General features: G+C 51.4%; 1 protein-coding gene and 1 long non-coding RNA gene across 8 annotated transcripts in view; one reads left to right on the forward strand and one right to left on the reverse strand.

The window, feature by feature from the left end:
* Positions 1–499: 499 nt before the first annotated feature.
* HES1 (hes family bHLH transcription factor 1) lies at positions 500–5,618 on the reverse strand. The gene is made up of 4 exons (XM_003412925.4): positions 5,252–5,618; positions 5,028–5,123; positions 4,705–4,792; positions 500–4,056 (listed from the first exon to the last, which is right to left on the reverse strand). The coding sequence occupies exons 1-4, from the start codon at positions 5,357–5,359 to the stop codon at positions 3,509–3,511; spliced, it is 840 nt and encodes a 279-aa protein (XP_003412973.2). The 5' UTR covers positions 5,360–5,618; the 3' UTR covers positions 500–3,508.
* A 1,161-nt stretch (positions 5,619–6,779) lies between these two features.
* The window catches only part of LOC111751434 (uncharacterized), a 35,023-nt gene continuing 23,046 nt past the window's right edge, over positions 6,780–18,756 (forward strand). For 4 of the 7 annotated variants that reach the window (XR_010318389.1, XR_010318420.1, XR_010318411.1 and 1 more), the window contains exons 1-2: positions 7,740–16,094; positions 16,575–16,655. This is a non-coding gene — a long non-coding RNA (uncharacterized LOC111751434). Of the gene's footprint in view, positions 6,798–7,739; positions 16,095–16,574; positions 16,656–18,756 lie in introns of those variants that run through there. The other 3 variants (XR_010318405.1, XR_002786513.2, XR_010318422.1) reach the window with 3 other exon arrangements.

Here is an 18,756-nt window from a genome sequence, read left to right on the forward strand (position 1 = left end):
GAGGCGGCGGGCGCGGGCGGCTGCCTGCCTGTCAGCGGGAGCGGGCGCGGGCTCGTGTGTCAGCGGCTCCCTCCCCGCTCCTCCCCCCGCCGCCCGCCCGCCGGGCCTCCGGGCCTCCCGGCCTCCCGCCGCCGCCGCCGCCGCCCGCTCCCCCCGCGGCCTGGCAGGCTGCCGGCTGCACAGGCGGGGGTTCGCGCCATTCTCACGACCTCTCAGGTTGCCTGAGCTCATCTGGGAGCTATTCATTTCCTGCCAGAAAGCAGCCGGGCCTGCTAAGCAAACTACCTTGGCCGCAGGGCCGCCGGGGCCGGCCCGGCGTGGCCGCCCTGCCCCGATCCCGCCCGGGCTGCGGGTCCCGGGCGGTGGCGTCCCTGGAACCCCCGGGCCGAGCGGCGGGCGCGCGGTGGGGGCAGCTCGTCCGCCCATCTGGTTGCATTTAGGAGCCGGGGAGGAAGCTAGCGGCGGATTGTTACCGGCCAAGGGGTGTGGGAAAAGTTAATTGACTTTAATGACAGGTTTCCCGGGATGGTGGTGACGATGAGGGGGTCCAATTTAACCCCACTGGGTCCCCACTCCAGAAACACGTGGGGGTGGAATAGGGCGCGCCTCCGTGTGGCGCTTAACGCACCACTTAGAGAAGGTTCTTGTCTTTACCCAGCAGGGTCCCCCTTCCAGATTGGCGCCTTTCTCGCTCCGGATGCTGCGGGCAACAGTGGGAGGCCGAGGCCCCGAAAGGTCTCCATTGATAAGTTAATGCAAGTGGCAGCCCATGCCGGCGGCTCGCGCCCGCAGCGCCGAGCTGTGCCTTATCTCCGGGCGAGATTCGCAGCGCTGGGCGTGCCCGGAGCCGGATAATTAGGCCAGCCCGAGGGACCTGTGGGGGGCAGGCAGGATTGAAGTTTTTGAAATTTTGCCTCTCCCCCTGCTACTGACTGCAGAGACAAGGCGCAGAGCCTTAGAAACAAACCCACTCGTTTTAGCCACAGAACCGGGTCCCAAGGAAGGGAAATGACTTATCCAAGGTCACATGGTGAGTTTTGTAGCAAAACCGGGACAAGAACCTAAAAGTTCTAATGTCTCCATCCCCATGCCCCTTGCCATATTGTACAGGAACAAATGCCTCTCCTAAAACTCTAAACCCAAATTTCAGGGAGAATAAAATTGTCTTTTCGAACTACCAATTATATGCAAATAGACAAATGTTTAATTTTCCTTCAATTTGTTTTTCTCTTAGGAAGATATTTATGTGATTTCGGTGATATTAATGAAAATGCACCTTTTCGGTTTTTCCCTTTCAGCCTAGGGAGGGATTTAACCTTCGGTTGTGTGGAGACTGCACTATTTTAAGGACATAAATGTAAGGGAATTACTTTATAAAACTGGAAACCTGGTGCCTCAAATACTTCACCCAGGACTGTTAAGAACTCGTGGTGGGGCCAGAGGTCAGGCTTATCAAATCAAGCATTTGAGCTAGGGTTGGGTGTCTTAATGGAGCAATTGTTAGGATGTTTGTATTTAAACAAGAGGGAAAACTCCAAAAAATGATACAAGAAGCGAGTGTATTTCTTTTGGAGGGAGGGAGGTGATTACACACCTTCCGCGTACACAAAATGAAGCAAGTGGGAGCCAGATTCAAAAATGCATCTTTTAAACCTCTCTGCGGCTGAAGCTGGGTCCGAAGGTATTTGGATAGAAAACTGACTGCTGTCTTCTAGATCATTCCAGTGGTAGAGCTGCTGCTCTCCACACTGGCCTGTGGGAAAGGCCCGAGCAAGGCGGGGGAGAGGTAAAGCTTTTGAAACAAGACAGAAAATCGTTGGCTTTATCTTTGTTAGGAAGGCTTCAAAGATTGATCTCTCCCGCCTCATCCTTCTCCTCCCAGAAGCCATTCTGAGAAGAGAAGGGAGGGGGGCGTGGGAGGAGGCCGGCGGGAGGGGCGAGGGCGGGGAGGAGTACTGGCCAGCGGTGCGGGAGGAGGGCGCGCCCGCCAGACCCACAGCGCGGCTGATGTGTCTGGTCTCGCAGGGCTCGTGGTTTTCATTTCCCCAACACCTGGATGCAGTCAAACACCTGGCCAAATCTGACAAAATCTGACAAGCCTTTGTGATGGGATTTGGAAGAAATTCCCTGCAGATCCTGGCACAGTTTAAAGCTGTCCGCTTTGAGTTAGGGCTTGTTAAGGAGGGTTATGTGAGCTGAAACCCGAGACAACCCTTTTGCTTCTATCTGGAGCCCACATCTTGCCTGGAAATGGGGCATGACCAAGGGAAGGGGTCGTTGGCTGTTTGTATTCAAAGGGGAAGATGGCCTGTGTGCCTGCCAGCCCGGCCCCACATGCTTTCTCTATTAGAGCCAAGCACAGAAACTTATCAAAAACACATGTCTGGTGTTAATCATCTGGGTTCCGGCTCCACTTGGGAGTCTAACTAGCTGTCCCTTGGCAGAAGGAATCTGTTGACCTTCTCAGCTTGCTTGAAGAGGGTGCAGAGAGGCATTTCAGACTTTCGGATGCCTGTGCAAGGGAGCTGCCATTAAAGGGTGAACTAATTAATGAAGTCCCCGACCCGGGAGGCTGCGGTAGAGTGTTTTTACTTTGGATATTGGTAAGCTACCCGAGGCAGTAGCGCTGCAGACCCATTGCCATGGAGTCGGTTCTGACAGCGACCCTTTAGGACCGAGTACAATTGCCCCACAGGGTTTCCAAGGAGTGGCTGATGGATTCCAACCGCCTACCTTTTGATTAGCAGCCTGAGTTCTTAGCCACTGCGCCACCAGGTGCCACCCTTAACGTGCAGTGGACCATGAACTCAGTGGCACTTGGCCTTCCTCAGAAGGAGCTAGTGTGAGAGCCAGGGCTGAACTGACTTGCTCAGCTGCAACTTTAAAAAATGTATATCCTTGAAGAAACCACGAATTGATCAGAGAAGCCATATCTCGTGAGTTCTTGTAAATTCAGTGGAATTGAGTCTTCTAGCTCATGGAGGATTGGTAAGAGGTTTGATAAGATTTTTATAAAAAGTTGTTTTTAATAACAAAAGAGCCGATTACATTAAAAAAAAACCCAGATTACATGTAATTCAAATTCTGCCTAGGGCCTCTTTACATATTCTGAAATAGTCAATTCTAAGACAAAAAAACCTGCACTCTTTTTTCTTTTATTATATTTTCTCAAATAAACTTCCCAAAAGGAAGACATTTTAAGAGCATCTTCAAACATCTTTGGCATCACATAAAAAAGAAATCTCGTGTAAAAAACGAAATGTCATCTTAACTTTTATAATACAAAGGCGCAATCCAATATGAACATATAAAATATATACAAATATAGTGCATGGTCAGCCACTTAAAACAGCTCTCTACAAAAAAGTAACCTTTTAGAAATTAAAAAACCGAAGTAACCACTTAATCATGAAAGTCGTCTTCTCTCCCAAGGTCCAAGTCCCTGTTTAGTGTCCGGAGGGAAAAAAGGTGGGTTGGGGAGTTTAGGGGGAGGGGTGGTCTGAGCCGCTCAGTTCCGCCACGGCCTCCACATGGAGTCGGCCGTGAGCGAGGGGCCGCTGGAAGGCGACACTGCATTGGGGCCCACGGAGGTCCCGCTGTTGCTCGTGTAGACGGGGATGACCGGGCCGCTGTGAGCAAAGGCCCCGTTGGGGATGAGGAAAGCAAACTGGCCGTCAGGAGCCGGCACAACCTGGAAGCCGCCGAATACCTTGGCCGCCTCGCCGGCCGGGCTTCCCAGCTTGCAGGGAGCGCCGCCGGGAGGGGGCGCCGCACCCCCGGGGATGGGCACTAGCGGCGGCGGCGCGAATGGCGCGTGCTGGGGGCCCCCGGGGCCTGGCGGGGGCGGCGGCGGCGCCTGCAAGGCGGGGTGCGGCTGCCCAGGGTAGGTCATGGCGTTGATCTGGGTCATGCAGTTGGCCAGGTGGCCGAGCAGCCGGGTGCGCACCTCGGTGTTAACGCCCTCGCACGTGGACAGGAAGCGGGTCACCTCGTTCATGCACTCACTGAAGCCGGCGCGGTACTTCCCCAATACGCTCGGGTCTGTGCTTAGCGCGGCTGCGGGTCAGAAGGAGACAGGCGGGTCACCGAACGGCCCCAGCCCCGGGGCCACCTCCTCCCGCCCTGGGAGGTCCCCGCGGCGCGCCTCCCTGACCGCGGGCCCGCGGAACTGCCTCTGGCTGGGGGTGGATTCAGAAAAACCAGTCACCTCGCCACACAGGCGAGGCGATTAAAGCAGAGTCTCTCTCTCCACTCCCTTTTGCTCCATTTAAACGCACCGCAGTCCCAGATCTGCCCCCTCCCTCGCGCGCGTGGAGTGACCTTGGACAATGCTCCCCTCCGTCACCCGAGCCTCATTTCCCCATCTGTAAATTGGGGAAGGGAGGGTGCTAAACCAGAAGGCTCCCAGACTCCGTGCAGCTCAAAACCGCTGCGGTCCTAAATCCTCCCGCCCCCACCAGCTTCCCCTACACCCGAGCCGCCCGCCACCCTCACGGCTGCAACCTCTCTTCCTCCCTCCCTTTTCCGAACAGTAACAACTTGGAGTTGTGGCTATAAATAAGCCCCAGACCGTGGGAACGCTAGCCTGAGCCAAGGCAGTAAAATGTAGCTGAATGCCTCTCACAACCGCGGGCGGAAGTCTGGAAGAAATCACCGCGGGACCAGAGGGACGCCTGCAGAGGGGACGCGGCAAGCCGCCCTCACCCGTCATCTGCGCCCGCTGCAGGTTCCGGAGGTGCTTCACTGTCATTTCCAGGATGTCCGCCTTCTCGAGCTTGGAATGCCGCGAACTCTGCACAGAGGAGGCGAGGGGAGGAAAGTGAGACCCCTGCCAGCGGCCTCGGAGGCTGGAGTCCCACCCACTGCCACCGCGCCAATATCCCCGACCCTGCTCTCCCGCCTCGGAGAACGCAGCGTTGGCGGAGAAGATCCCGCCGGCAAGCGGGTTTCATTCTCAGCCGCTGAGAAATAGTATATGTTTTTTAATTAAAAAAAAAAAGAAATAAAAGCAGCATTTCCTCACTTACATCTTTCTTAAGAGCATCCAAAATGAGTGTTTTCAGCTGGCTCAGACTTTCATTTATTCTTGCTCTTCGTCTTTTCTCCATGATAGGCTTTGATGACTGCAAACAAATAAAAAACAAAACCTGAGTTCCCAAGGGAACTGCCTTTTCACCCCGAAATTTTAAGGGAGAAGGGTCCCCTCAACCCATTTCTTGGGGCTCCGGAGAGATACGGGTACTGGTCTTACCTTTCTGTGCTCAGATGCTGTCTTTGGTTTATCCGGTGTCGTGTTGACACTGGCTGGGGTGGCAGCCACCGGGGACGAGGAATTTTTCTCCATTATATCAGCTGGCATTTTCGTTTTTGTTTTTTTTAAATCCCTAGAGAATTATATATTTTGACTCCTTCACATAAAATTCTTTGTTTATGTCTCCTTTATTTGAGACTTTCACAAAACTACTGAACAAATGCTGAGGGTTTATTATAATATTTTATGGCTACTTGGTGAGCAGTAGAGTTATTCCAGGACCAAGGAGAGAGGTAAAGGGGGAATTCCGCTGTTATCAGCACCAGCTCCGGATCCTGTGTGATCCCACTCAGCCCTGGCGGCCTCTATATATATCTGGGACTGCACGCGAACGGCTCGTGTGAAACTTCCCAAACTTTCTTTCCCACAGTAACTTTCAGCCAATGGGAGGAGGAGACACGCGGCACCGCTCGTGGACCGCGCCCCCCCATTGGCCGCGAGGCGCAAGGCCTGGCGACCAATGGCGCGCGCCTGAGCCCGGGGCACCAGAGGCTACAACGTCAATCAAAAGGATTTTAACCCTTTGGTACTCTCGCCGCCAAGCTTTGCATTAAACATTTTTCCGCACTGGCTTTGGTCTAGTCTATTTCTTTTGGTGCTAGGGTCTTTGCTCTATTATTTCTCTTTTCTATGTTTAATAGAGCTTCTTCCACTGTATAAGGAGCTTATTTAAAAATATTTTTTGAAAAGCAGAGATAAAAATTACTAGCAGCAGTTAAAAGGGGGAACGCGTGTACGGGTGTGAATTACTGAAACATCTAAGGGATTTCCCGCTCAGACTTCTCTATACATTCGGGGGGGAGGTGAAAGCCAATCCAGTGTGAAGCCGGCATTTGCATGCAGAAAAAAGAAAAAATGCCTTCCACCTTACACAAGTTTTTTCCGAACAAGGCAGTTCTTTAATGCCCCCCCATCCCGTCCCCAATTATTCTCCTGGGGTTGGGCCCTCGAACCCCATGCTTTCCTACGAAACAATCAGAATAAATTTCCAACTGGGCAGAAAAGAAATGGAATTTCAAATGAAAGATGAACAAGGGGGGGGTTGATGGCAGAGACTCACGCGCCTCCTCGCCACCCTTTCCCTTCCCACCCGCTGGCTCTCGGTTCTGCAGCAAATAGAGGTGGCAGACCCGGCTGCAGCGCCTCTCTCCTTCCCACCCCGCGGGCGGCTGGGGCAGTCCTTGGCTCCCGGCGCGCGCGGGCCCTTTAAGAGTTGCACCAGCCGAGCTGCAGTTTGACATCAGCCGGCCGGCGAGGGCGCGCCTGGAGCCGGAGCACGTGCCAGGATGTTTTATTGCCGCCGCGGCTGCGGCCGAGCCGGGAGGATGTGTGTGTGCGTGCGTACGTGTGTGTGTGTGTGTGTGTGTGTGTGTGTGTGTGTGTGTGCGCGCGCGCGCGCGCGCGCCCCGGGGGCAGGGAGGCGGGGGGCGGCGGCGGGCGGCCGAGCGCGGGGGCTGGTTCCTGGTCCCTGGGAGAAGCCAAGAAGGTAAATAGCAGCTGCTGTGCTCGAGCCTGGGAAAACCCCGCCCCCTGTGCCTGGCCCGGGCTCATTGGCGCGCGCTGCGTGTGGGGTGTGTGTGTGTGTGTGTGTGTGTGTCCGGGGGCCCCCTCCTCCAGCCCCCGCCGGGCCTGGAATCCGAGGGGGCGGCGGGCTGGGAGCTGAGCCCCGGCGCTTGTTCCCCCACCCCCTTCCCGGCCAAGGTCAGCCCTTCCGGACGGGGAGCGCACGCCCCGTCACGGAGAGGGGGAATTATCCAGCCCCCCCGTCCACCCTTCACCCCAGTTTCGGGCTTGGGGTTTTAACCCGGCCGAAAGCCGCACTCGCAACAGCCCGCGGGAGGGGCGGGGGCCTCCCGCTTTGCTCCTCGCCCGGCCCTGCCCCCTCCGCCCGCGGGGCCCCCGGCGCCCGCCGCGGTCACGGGATGCCTGACCGCACTTAGGAAGCGGCCGGGTCAGCTTCTTGCCTCCCCTCGGCGGCTGCGGTTAAAGCGGCTTCGCGCCGTCCGCCCCTTCCCCCGGCCCAGGGCCGCCGGGCGGGCGGCTCCCCCTCGCTGCGCCCGGGAGGCCGCCGGCGGGCGGCCGGGAGGAGGCGGGCGGCGCGGGCGGCTGCGTGCTGCCGGCTGGCTGGGCCGCGCGCCGGGAGGAGCCGCCGCCGCCGCCGCCGGGTGCCACGTGGCGGGCGCCGGGCCGGGAGCGCCAGGGCTCTGGCGGCGGCCTCCCTGGGGGATTTGCCGCGCGGGGCGGGTGGCGCGCACTGCCCCGGCCGAGCGGCCGGCAGCCACCCCTGCGTCTCTCCCGCCCGTCTGCCCGGGTCGCCGGGCCCCGCGCCCCCGGCCCGGTCCGCACTTCCCGGCGCCCGGGCAGTCGGCGCGCGGCTCCCTCGGCTGCGGGGGAGCCGAGCGTCCTGTTGGAAGTCGCCCCCCGCCCTCCCAGCCCTTCCCCCAGCCCCGAGGCCGCCGGAGGCCTGGCATGCATTGCTCAGACACTTCATTCCTTCCTTCCTCCGGGCTCCCCACTGAGATAATGTTGTGAATGGTTTCACCAGATCTCCTCCCGGGTGAGATTCGGCGGTTCCTGAGTCTGGGTGACCTTGGGCAAGCCCCTCTCTTTCGTAGTGGAGGGAGCACACGCTCTGTGCCAGACACCGTGTTAAACCCTGGGATTATACGGTGGCAACCCGCAAGGAGTTTACAGTCAACTTCGGAAACAGACCGACCCTGGTTTTCTGAGTGGGGACTCGAGCTTTTGTTCATTGGAGAGACCAAGCCTGTTGCCATGGAGTCAATTCCTACTTATGGCGACCTCATGTGTTAGAGAGTAGAACTGTGTTCCATAGGATTTTCTTGCAGATTACCAGGCCTGTCTTCTGTGGTGCTGCTAGGTAGATTCAGACCACCAATCTTTAGGTTATTAGTGGACAACAAACCATTTGCACCACTCAGGGACTTCTTGAGAGACCAGGAGAACCTAAAAGAAGCACCAAACCACACCTGTATGAATAACAATATTGTTGCTGTATTTTGGGGGGATACAGGCACGAATACGAGTTATTGACAGCTCTTGCCCTCAGGAAACCCACAGCCTGGCAGACGTAGTCGTGTACACACATATATATACGCGTATATATATAAACGCATATAAAGAGCCCTCGTGGCACAAAGGGTTAAACATTTTGCACAGAGAAAGGTTGGTGGTTGGAACCCAGCCAGTGGCTTCTCAGGAGAAAGACTTGGTGATCCGCTTCCATAAAGATCCCAGCCCAAAAAAGCCTGTGGAACAGTTCTACTCTGTCACATGGGGAGGTTGCTCTGAGTGGAAGTTGACGCGAGGGCACCTAGCAACAACGTATAAACGTATATTCATGCATGCAGCTGATATCTATTGATTTTCCAGGGTGTGCATCTGGTAGATCCGAGGTTCTAGAGAATTATATGCTGAAATAGAGGTAAAATACTATGAAGATTCAGGAGAATTAAATTGGTCATAACTTTGGATATCTTTGGAGCCCTGATTGGGACGGTAGTTAAGAGCTCAGCTACTAACCAAAAGGTCAGCAATTCGAATCCACCAGCTGCTCCTTGGACACCCAATGGGGCAGTTCTCCTCTGTCCTATAGGGTCACTATGAGAATCAACTCGAAGACAGTGGGTTTCTTTTTTTTTTTGGCTGTCTTGGAAAACTTCCTGTAGGAGATGGCCTTGCTTTACACCTTGGAAAACAGGTAGATGTGGGAAATGGATAGGATAGGAAAATAAGTAGTGGTGAGTCATAGGGTTGGGGAGGATGGAAGTGCCAATGGCAATAAGGCCCAGACCCTGGATTTGAGGTCTTTATTCACGGAACAAGGACCTGGTGGCGCAGTGGTTAAGCTCTGAGCTGCTAACCAAAAGGCCGGCAGTTTTAACCTACCAGCTGCTCCACTGGAGAAAGATGTGGCAGTCTGCTTCCATGAAGATTCTGGTCTTGGAAACCCTATGGGGCAGTTCTACTCTCCTGTATGGTAGCTATGATTCGGAATCGACTTGATGGCAGTGGGTTTGGTTTGGTTTTTGGTATTCAGGGAATGTGGTCTGGAGCCCGGGCTGTATCATAGGCAGGAGTATAACAAGGGGCTGGAGGAGAAGGTTTGAGGCCATGTCTCAGGACACTTACTCCTCACTAAAAGACTTTGGACCTTATCTTTAAATGATGGAGAGCTGTCCTGAGCAGAGAAGGGGCATCAGGATTCTTGTTCAGAAGGATGGCTCCAGCAGAAGTGTGGAGAGCGGAGTGCAGGGTTTGGAGGCAGGAAGGCCGTTTAGGAGTTGCCAGCAGTTCCTAAGAGGCAGATGACTCTGATCCGGAAGCACCTGCCTAGAACCAGCTCACCTGGGCGTTGACTGCATTGCCCAGCGATCCGAGGTCGGCAGAAACCTGCCTTCCCTTTAACAGCAGGTTTCCAGTTCCCCTACAACCCCAGCGTATAAATAAGGAATCATTGTGGCTCTGACTGTATTTACCTTCCAGACCTCATTTCCACCTTCCAGGAGAGCCCTCAAGTCTGCAGCCAAGTCTTTACCTCATCACAGGCTTGGTTTACTCACTCTTGCCCCTTGGGCAACTCTCGGGGATTTTTTGTTTTTTCTTCACACGCTGCAGAGTGGGTTGTGCCCTATCATGTTCTGAAGAAATGATGAACAATGCCCCCTTTGTTGACCTGCATCCTGGGGCCATGGGGGTAGGACTTTTTCTTCCTGTTTTAAACAGATGGAAAAGTGGCAGTGAAAACTCTCTGCTACATTGGAAAAAAGTGGGATTTTCCTGTGTGTTTGAGATCCTCTCGGTGAAAGGTAATTAGCCTGTGAAGCTACCCCGCTTTCTGCCGTTGCCCCAATAAATTTTGCAAGCTCCCTAAGATGTTCCTACTCAATGACTGACTTAAAAAAATCAGCACAAATGTACTGACCCAGATTCTTCCAAGGAACTAAACCCTTCCCAGGGAAGCATGCTAACCCTTTCCAGGTTCCCCCAAGTCCAGCAGAGCAAGTGACTTCTTCCCCTAAACTCTGCTATGACATTGACTGCTGTCTGCTGTTGGGCCCTCATTTACTAGCCCCATATGCCACCCCCTGTTCCTTCTAGCTTAGGAGCCTTATTCATCACTGGCTGTGTCATCGCCTTGGGGCTTGGCACCCTGAAGGTGCGTGGAGAATGTTTGTTGAATATAGTCAAGTTGGGGTCTCACTAAAGCAGCCTGATAGATCAAATAGTTAATCAGCAACTTATTTATTGCCACCCTAGGTGTGCTTGGGCTGGAAAAATGAGTAACTTTTTTTTTAAATGTCCATTATAGATAGAGGCACAGAGAGTTCAAGTAACCAAAAAATACCCATGATTTGCATCTGAGCCAGAAAAAAAAAAAAAAAAAACTTTACCATCCTAGAAGAAGGTTTCTTGGGAATGTGCCAAGAGAATATTGTTTAGTATCTTTACACTGGGCAGTGAACGTAGGATCAAGTGGACGCTCTCTCCGCGGAATCTGAAATGGAGAAGTAAGCCCAAGGAAAGACTTTGGGGTTTGGAAGACTGTTCTCAGATGGAAGCAGTCTTTATTTTTCAGTCATCCTTCTCCTCCCAGACCCCCCCCAAAAAAAAAAAATCGAACCCTTTTCATCATCGTGGGGGGTCACGTCTTTGATCTTCCCTTGAGTACAGCAAACACGACAAACCTTTCTCACTGTATCATGCCCAGTAAATACAGCCAGGGGCTCCTGTGTTTGCCTGCCTCCCCCATGAAGGGTGATTTTCCTTGTCTTATTGCGTCACCTGTTCGCTTTTAAACCATAAAACAAATAACTGCATCTCCAGTGAGATTCCCTATTGTCGCCTAGGTATCTGAATGATTTGTGGGTTTGGTGTAAAGCTACAGAAAGGAGAGAGAGTGAGAGGAGAAGAAAACAAGGTATTTTGCCTGAGGACTCGAAGCTTTTTTTTTTCCCCCTTTTCCTCCGCTTGACTGACTTTCTCACACTCAGATTCCCCACAGCCTGCCAGAGACATGGTCACTGCCCTGCCAAGAGCGATCCTGGGAAGGCTATTGAAAGCGCCTTGAGTGAGTACACCCAGGGCGGATTTTCTCCTCCCCTCACTACCTGCTCCGCACCTGTACAGGGAGCAGTCCCACACATATCACCTGATCGCAGCCCTTTCAGAGACCGTGAGAAAAATAAAGGCCAAGATAGAAGAGACGTGATTGTCAGACTCCCCCGGGCTGCAGCCAGCTCCCGGCAGTCCCTGTGCCCAGAAACAGCACATTCCAGGCTGATGTCAAGCATGTGGGGTGGGGGCACCGGGAAGGGGAGGGAAGCCAGTGTTCACCTTCATAATGACTGCCTTTCTGCCTCTGGTCTTTGGCATCAGCCTGACGGTAGTTTTATGATCCTTTGCTAGAATTGTTGCTACGGTCCTTCTAGATAAGAGTATTTGTGTGCTCATCACAGTAGAATTCTTAGCCAGGGTTTCTCACCTGTGGTTCATGGATGAACATCCAAAAAAAAAAAAGTCCTTTGCCTTTGAGTCGATTCTGACTTATAGCAACCCTATAGAACAGAGTAGAACTACCCCATAGGGTTTCTAAGGAGCAGCTGGTACGTTCGAACTGCTGACCTTTTGGTTAGCAGCTGAGCTCTTAGCCATTGTGCCACCAGGGCTCTGGATGAACTTCCTGGGAGCCCATTAAGAAAACCAAATACAACCAAACCTGTTGCATCCAGTTGTTTCTGACTCATGCTGACCCCACGTGTTATAGAACTGCTCCATGGGGTTTTCTAGGCTGTAATCTTTCCAGAATTAGATCACTAGGCCTTTCTTTTGTGGGGCTGTTGGGTGGGTTCGAACCACCAACCTTTTGGTTAGCAGTCTAACACAAACCGCTTGCACCACCCGGCCAGACTTTAAAGCCCCCGAAATTGAATTCAGAATCGTGTGTATGCATGCTTATTTAGTAGCAGCTGAATAAGTGCTTTTCAAATGAATGAACGAATGCATTTTTTTCCCCTCTGAGGATAGGGCCCATAATTTTCAGTAGAATCTTAAAGCCAAAAAGGGTTAAGGAAAACTGATCAGAAAATTTCCTCTTACAAGTGGGTACTTTAAGCCCCAGAGAGGGGAAGGGACTTACTTGAGGGTCCACAGCGACGGAAGGCCAGAGCCAGGACCAGAAGCCAGCCTGGTGTGCTTTCTCCCATACCACAGAGCTTTGGTTCCTGGGTGGATTTAGGGCAAGGATTACAGACTTGGAAGTGCCATCAAAGCCTGGATTTAAATAGACATGTTAATAAAGAACTTAGAATTTTTGCAACTTTTGTTTATTTATTTAAATTCCAAGGCACTTGAGCTGCCCTGTGTCCAATTTTTTTTTATTGTGCCTTAGGTGAAAGTTTCCAGAGCAAATTAGTTTCCCATTCGATAGTTTGTACATAAAATGCCCCATGACATTGGTTGTATTCCCCACAATGGGTCAGCACTCCACATTTCTGCCCTGGGTTTCCCGTTTCCTTTCATCTGGATTTTCTACCCCTTCCTGCCTCTCTTCTTTGCTTTTGGGCAAATGTTGTCCTTCTAATCTCCTATAATTGATTGTTTTAAGGAACATGTTCCTTTCAGGGGTTATGGTTTATTTTATGGACCTGTTTATTGTTTGGCTGAAAGTGGTCTCCTGGAATGGCTTCAGTTCCAGGTCAGAAGGGTGTCTTAGGGCCAGTCTTGGTTATCTAGTGCTGCTATGACAGAAATACCACAAGTGGATGGCTTTAACAGACAAATTTATTTTCTCACAGTTCAGGAGGCTAGAAGTCTAAATTCACGGCACTAGCTCTAGGGGAAGGCTCGCTCTCTGTTGACTCTGGGAGAGGGTCCTTGTCTCCTTTCTGTAGGCCTGACATTCCTTGGAGATCCCCCTGTGTCTTGGCATCAGTCTTCCCCTGGGTCTAGGAGGTTCTCAGCACAGGGACTCTGGGTCCAAATGACAGTGCTCCGCTCCTGGCACTTCTTTCTTGGTGGTAGTAGGCCCTTCCCTCTGTGCTTGCTTCTCTCTCCTTGTATCTCTTGTGAGATAAAAGGTGATGCAGGCCACACCCCAGGGAAACTCCCCTTATATGGATCAGGGCTGTGACTTGAGTTAAGGGTATTGCATCCCACCCTAATCCCCTTACAACTGATTGGCTGGTCACACAGATCACATCATAGGGGATGATTACATATTCACATAACTGCCAAACCACTAAGAATCATGGCCCAGCCAAGTTGACACATATTGTGAGGGGACACAAGTCAAACCACGACAGGGCCATAGTCTTGGGGGTTCTTCCAGTCTCTGTCAGACCAGTAAGTCTGGTCTTTTAGTGATTTTGATTTTTTTGTTCATTTTTCTCCCTCTCTGTCCTGGACTCTGTGTTGTGATCCTAGTCAGAGCAGTCAGTAGTGGTAGCTGGGCACCGTCTAGTTCTTCTGGTCTCGGGGTTGTGTAGGCTGTGGTTCATGTGGTCCGTTTGTCCTTTGGGCTAATTGCTCCCTTAAGTCTTTGGTTTTCTTCACTCTCCTTTGCTCCAGATAGGAAGAGACCGGTAGTTGTATCTTAGATGGCGGCTCGCAAGCTTTTAAGACCCCAGAAGCTACTCACCAAAGTAGGATGCAGAACATTGTCTTTATGAACTGTGTCGTGCCAGTTGACATAGATGTCCCCTGTGTCTATAGTCCTTAACCTTCAAGCCAAGGAACTTTGTCCCAGGAGGTATTTGGTTATGTCCAAGAAGTTTCCATGACTATGCCCCTTCTGTGCTCTATTGTCCATATTAATATACATGGAGCATCTACAAGTATGTATGTAGAAATATCTACCACCAAACCTGTATCTGCAGGTGGGCGTACTCCCTTATACCCTCCCACACCTCTTTAGCATACCCATCTATGTATCCATTTGTAAATTATTATTTGTTAATACAATTATTGCAGGGCCGTCTATGTTATTACCGTAGTTCTCAGTGTCTTCCTTTGCCTTGGTTATGTTGTGCTGACTTCCCCCTTATTGTGTATTATCTTTCCCCTCACCAATATTAACAGGCGTTCTATCTAGTTAGTAATTTTCCCTCCCTCTCCCTCCCATCCCTGGAAAACCATCAAAGAATTTTTTTTTTTCTGTGTGTAAACCTGTCCTTGTATTTTTACAATATTGGTCTCATATAAAATTTGGCCTTTTATGATTGACTTATTTCACTCAGCATGATGTCCTCCAGATTTATCCATGCTGTGAGATGTTTTGCAGATTTGTCGTTATTCTTTATTGTTGCATAGTATTCCGTTGTGTGTTTATGTCACAGTGTGTTTATCCAATCATCCTTTGATGAGCACTTAGGTTGTTTCCATCTTTTTGCTGTTATGAATAGTGATGCAGTGAACATGGGTGTGCATATGTTTATTCATCTGCACTCAGCTTTTAGATGGAGAAGGAGCTAGGCAAGAAGGCAGAGTGCCTACCTGGAGAAGAGGATCCAGGGATGCTTGGAGCCAGAGCCCAGGTTGCCATGCAGTGACATTAGAAACAGCTGCAATTCTGAATTCTGTACTTGATAAAAGAAGGTGCTGCTAATGAATAAAGTGTCTAGTGGGTTCTGGAACAAGCTAGGACCTTGAACTGAAAACTGAGAATGAAGGTGGAAAACAGAAGCTTTCAGCATCGGCTAATAACTAGTCTGTAACGCTTTCCGCCACATCCCTCCTTCAGGCTCCCCCGCCCTTTGGAACACTTGACTGGAGCCAGTGACACCAAGGGAATGTGCGCTTTTCTAATGGGCTCTGAAAGAGGACCTTTGCCAAGAAAGCCTTTCCCTGTGGGGTGGGGGTGGGGCGCCCTGGAATGGCCTAACTCAACATTTGGCTGGCGGTGGGAGGGCTATAAACGTGCTTTTTGCTAACCTCGGAGCAGGCGGCAGTGGGGCAAGCTGACAAGCCCCAGGACGAAGGAGGCCATTCCTGGGCCATCACAGGGCTGCAGCTTGTGCCCTTGTCCTGGGAAGCCTCAGAGCTGCGCTGGGGCCGGAGCATGTCGGGGCAGGCCCAGCGGCCTCAGGAAGACTCAGGAGTGTGGGGCAGAGCCTAGCCCCTTCAAATCCAGGGCATATGTTTGTTTGGCTTGCTACTGGCTGCTCAAATTGTGACATCAGACCAAGTTTCTCCAAAAATTAAAAAAAAAAAAACAAATCTCAGCTAGTCAGAAAAAAATATTTGGATAAAACTTAGGGATGTGAGATGAACGTATACCACATTTGTGTGTGTGGTGAGAATATACACACCAAAACATTTGCCGGCACAGTAACTTCCACATTTACAATACTGTGACGTTGATTCCGTTTTTCATGCCGTGCCACCATTATCAGGAGCCCTGGCAGGGCAGTAGTTAAAAGCACTCTGCTGCTAGCTGAAAGGTCAGCAGTTCGAGCCCACCAGCCCACGGGAGAGATCAGGGGCCACACGGAGGGGGCAGCCTGCCTCTCAGTCAACCAAAGCAAACCAAGTGCATGTCGTGCTTTATTTCTTATAATTGTTGACCTGTTTCCCTTATTTCTGCTGTAAATGGAAGGTGGGGGCAGAAAATTATTCCAGTTCATAAACCTGTGCCCCATCAGTACTAGGCTTTCATCTCAGGACCGGAGAAGGCTGGCCATGAGGAATACAGGGGAGGCACTGGAGCATGAAGACATCAAACTGCTGGCAGACTTCACATGTAGGAGATGGAGAGGTGAGAAAGGTAATTGATTTTCTACATGATTGATAGATGGTGTTTGCCTATGAAATATATATTTTCCTTTTAGATGTCAGGCTAAGGGAACAAGAAAAGATGGTCCAGGCAGCTGCCACAGCTGCAGCTCCAGACTCTGGTGGGCTCTAGGATAGTTGGGACCCTCTGATCTTTTCCACAAAGTTGGAGGTAGCTGTTCTACCTTGTAGCATTGGACTGTTGGCAAGGCACTTTCTAGTTCCTTACAGCGTTTTGCTGTCTAAGATAGCCTCCTGACCTAGACTGGAAGGTTTCTGGTAGGAGGCCCAGGAGGGAGGGAGGGAGAGAGAGAGGATTCATGTGGGCAGAGGAGGAGACATTTGACTGGGCCGTGAGCTGTTGGAAGTACAGGATACAGAATAGACAGGCTTTCTGGAAAATGAACCCAAATTAAACCAAACCCATTGTTGTCCAGTCGATTCCAACTCATGGCAGCCCTGTGTCTTACAGAGTAGAGCTGCTCCATGGAGTTTTCAACGCTGTGACGTTTTGGAAGCAGATCTCCAGGCCCTTCTTCAGAGGCACCTCTGGGTATGTTCGAACTGCCAACTTTTTGGCTAGTAGTCGAGCACTTAACCATTTGCACCACACAGGGACTTTCTGGAAAATAGTATCTCTAGAAAGACAAGACAGCAGGAAGCTCAGAGGCCAGAAGAGAACCAACTTTCCTTTTTCACAGGGAGCCATGGGCAAGAGTAAGATTTCTAGAAGCTGAGGAGGCAGAGGGGACGAGGGAGAGGATGTTTGTCCATTTGGTCCAGAATGCCAATAGTCTAGAGGACACACCTTTGGAGGACCAAGGAGGGAAGGTCCTTTCTCACAGAGGGAAGCCGGGAGGGAGAGAGAGGTGAGGGAAGAAATCCCACTCAGCAAGAAGATGACTGAGCGGCTTCTGGGAAGGACACGGAAAGGCTATGGCCATAGTTTCCTGAGCTGAGGATAGAGCTGAGTAGTCAGCATCCAGCCCCTTCAGAGAGGCTTCCTGGGAAGATCTCAGGAAAGGGAGATCAGGTCTGTGACTGAAGGCCTTCATAGAATTCTGTTACCTGTGTCACGTCTCCTCACAGTTAGTTGCTTTGTTCTAAGCTATCTGTATTCCCATAGGCATAACATAAAATCCCACATACTGGGAAGAGCCAGGGGCTTGGTTGACATGATGGCAAGGGTGGTAGAATGAGGGGACTGCAACTTGCTCTGGAGCCAGTCTGAGGGAGGCAGTCAGGGACAGATTACCCAACAAGTAAGGTACACATGGGTTTACTTGAACTTACTAATCTGCAGTACACAGTTTCAGAGATGTGGTGAAACCCACGTGAAATCATGCACTACAGATGAGTACGTAGACAGAGTTAAGCCCGCGCGTACCTTGCTTACTGGTTAACCTGCCCCTGGTGGCGGCCCAAGAGAGGAGGTGGTGGGGAATCCAAACAAAGAGGAAAGCGAGCACACTGAATCTTGGAGCTACAGGGAAGGCCTTATCTCCCTTGTTCCTAGACCACTGTGGGCAATGGAATGACGTTCGTTTTGGGTTCCCTCACCCCACCACCATGCATAGACATTATGTTGGGTAGGGAAAGGAAGTCTTTCCTTTGGCAGGGTTCGACTTCAGCAGACCAGCCCTGACTGAAATCTGAGAGGAACCCGGGAGGACCAGCTCTGTTGTAACATGCTGGTGTGTGGAGGGCTTGCCTGACCTGATGAGAGGTCTCTCGATTAAAGTCCCAGAGTGTTGCCAGCTCCCAGAGGAGATTGCCAAGCTGTGGGCGTATCATAAACGTATCCAGCTGAGGCTTTTATCTCAAGAGGCTCCCACAGTCACGTAGGGACCCAGTACTCAAGTATTTGATCTCCTTGTCCTGGATAACTATTCAGCCCTCTACACCCTCCTCACCTGGCACCTGGGACAGATGGAGACTTGGTATCTAGAACTACCTGTCGTCTGGAGTGGAGGGGCGGAGTCCCAGCTTGTTTTCTTGGTATTGAGTGAACCAGTGTTGATGAGAGTCAGACCATATAGTCAGGGGTGACAACCATCCAGCGTCCAATCACTTGTTGAACTTAATCCAATTCAGTGAGTATTATTGAGCACCTACTATGTGCAAGACAGAATTACACACCTTCTTTGACAGTTACCTTCATCCTTGCCTGTTACTCAAATGCTATGCATCTGTGGAAAATGGTGACATCCTAGGCTTATATTATACAGATTTCCCCTTTACCTCCCACGTTTTTCATCTCTATTGATTTTCCAACGAAGAGGCCACAAAATTCCTCAGAGTGTCTAGGACAATGCCTTCCACAAAGTAGGCACCCCCAAATATTTGGAGAACAAATGCATAAATGAGCTTGGACTTGAAGAAATATATTTATTGGCGACTCAGTGGAATCCTCGGAGGTCATCCTATTTTTCTAAATTTTCGTTAGAATCAAAGGGGTGGGCTTGTTTTGTCCATTCCTGGGGATCCCCTTCCAGGCAGCCAGGATACCGCTGCAGACAGCTCCACTTGGGTGCAATCCGGTGCCTTTGGAGGAGTCTGTGGCTCTCCGTGTTTTCACAGGCCTATCTTTATTGATGGTTATTAAAGACAAACCACCACATGGCAATATGCGAGTACAAAGCCATTCCCAGGGT

This window comes from Loxodonta africana, chromosome 1 (genome assembly GCF_030014295.1).
Source record: "Loxodonta africana isolate mLoxAfr1 chromosome 1, mLoxAfr1.hap2, whole genome shotgun sequence".
NCBI classification, from domain to species: Eukaryota; Metazoa; Chordata; class Mammalia; order Proboscidea; family Elephantidae; genus Loxodonta; species Loxodonta africana.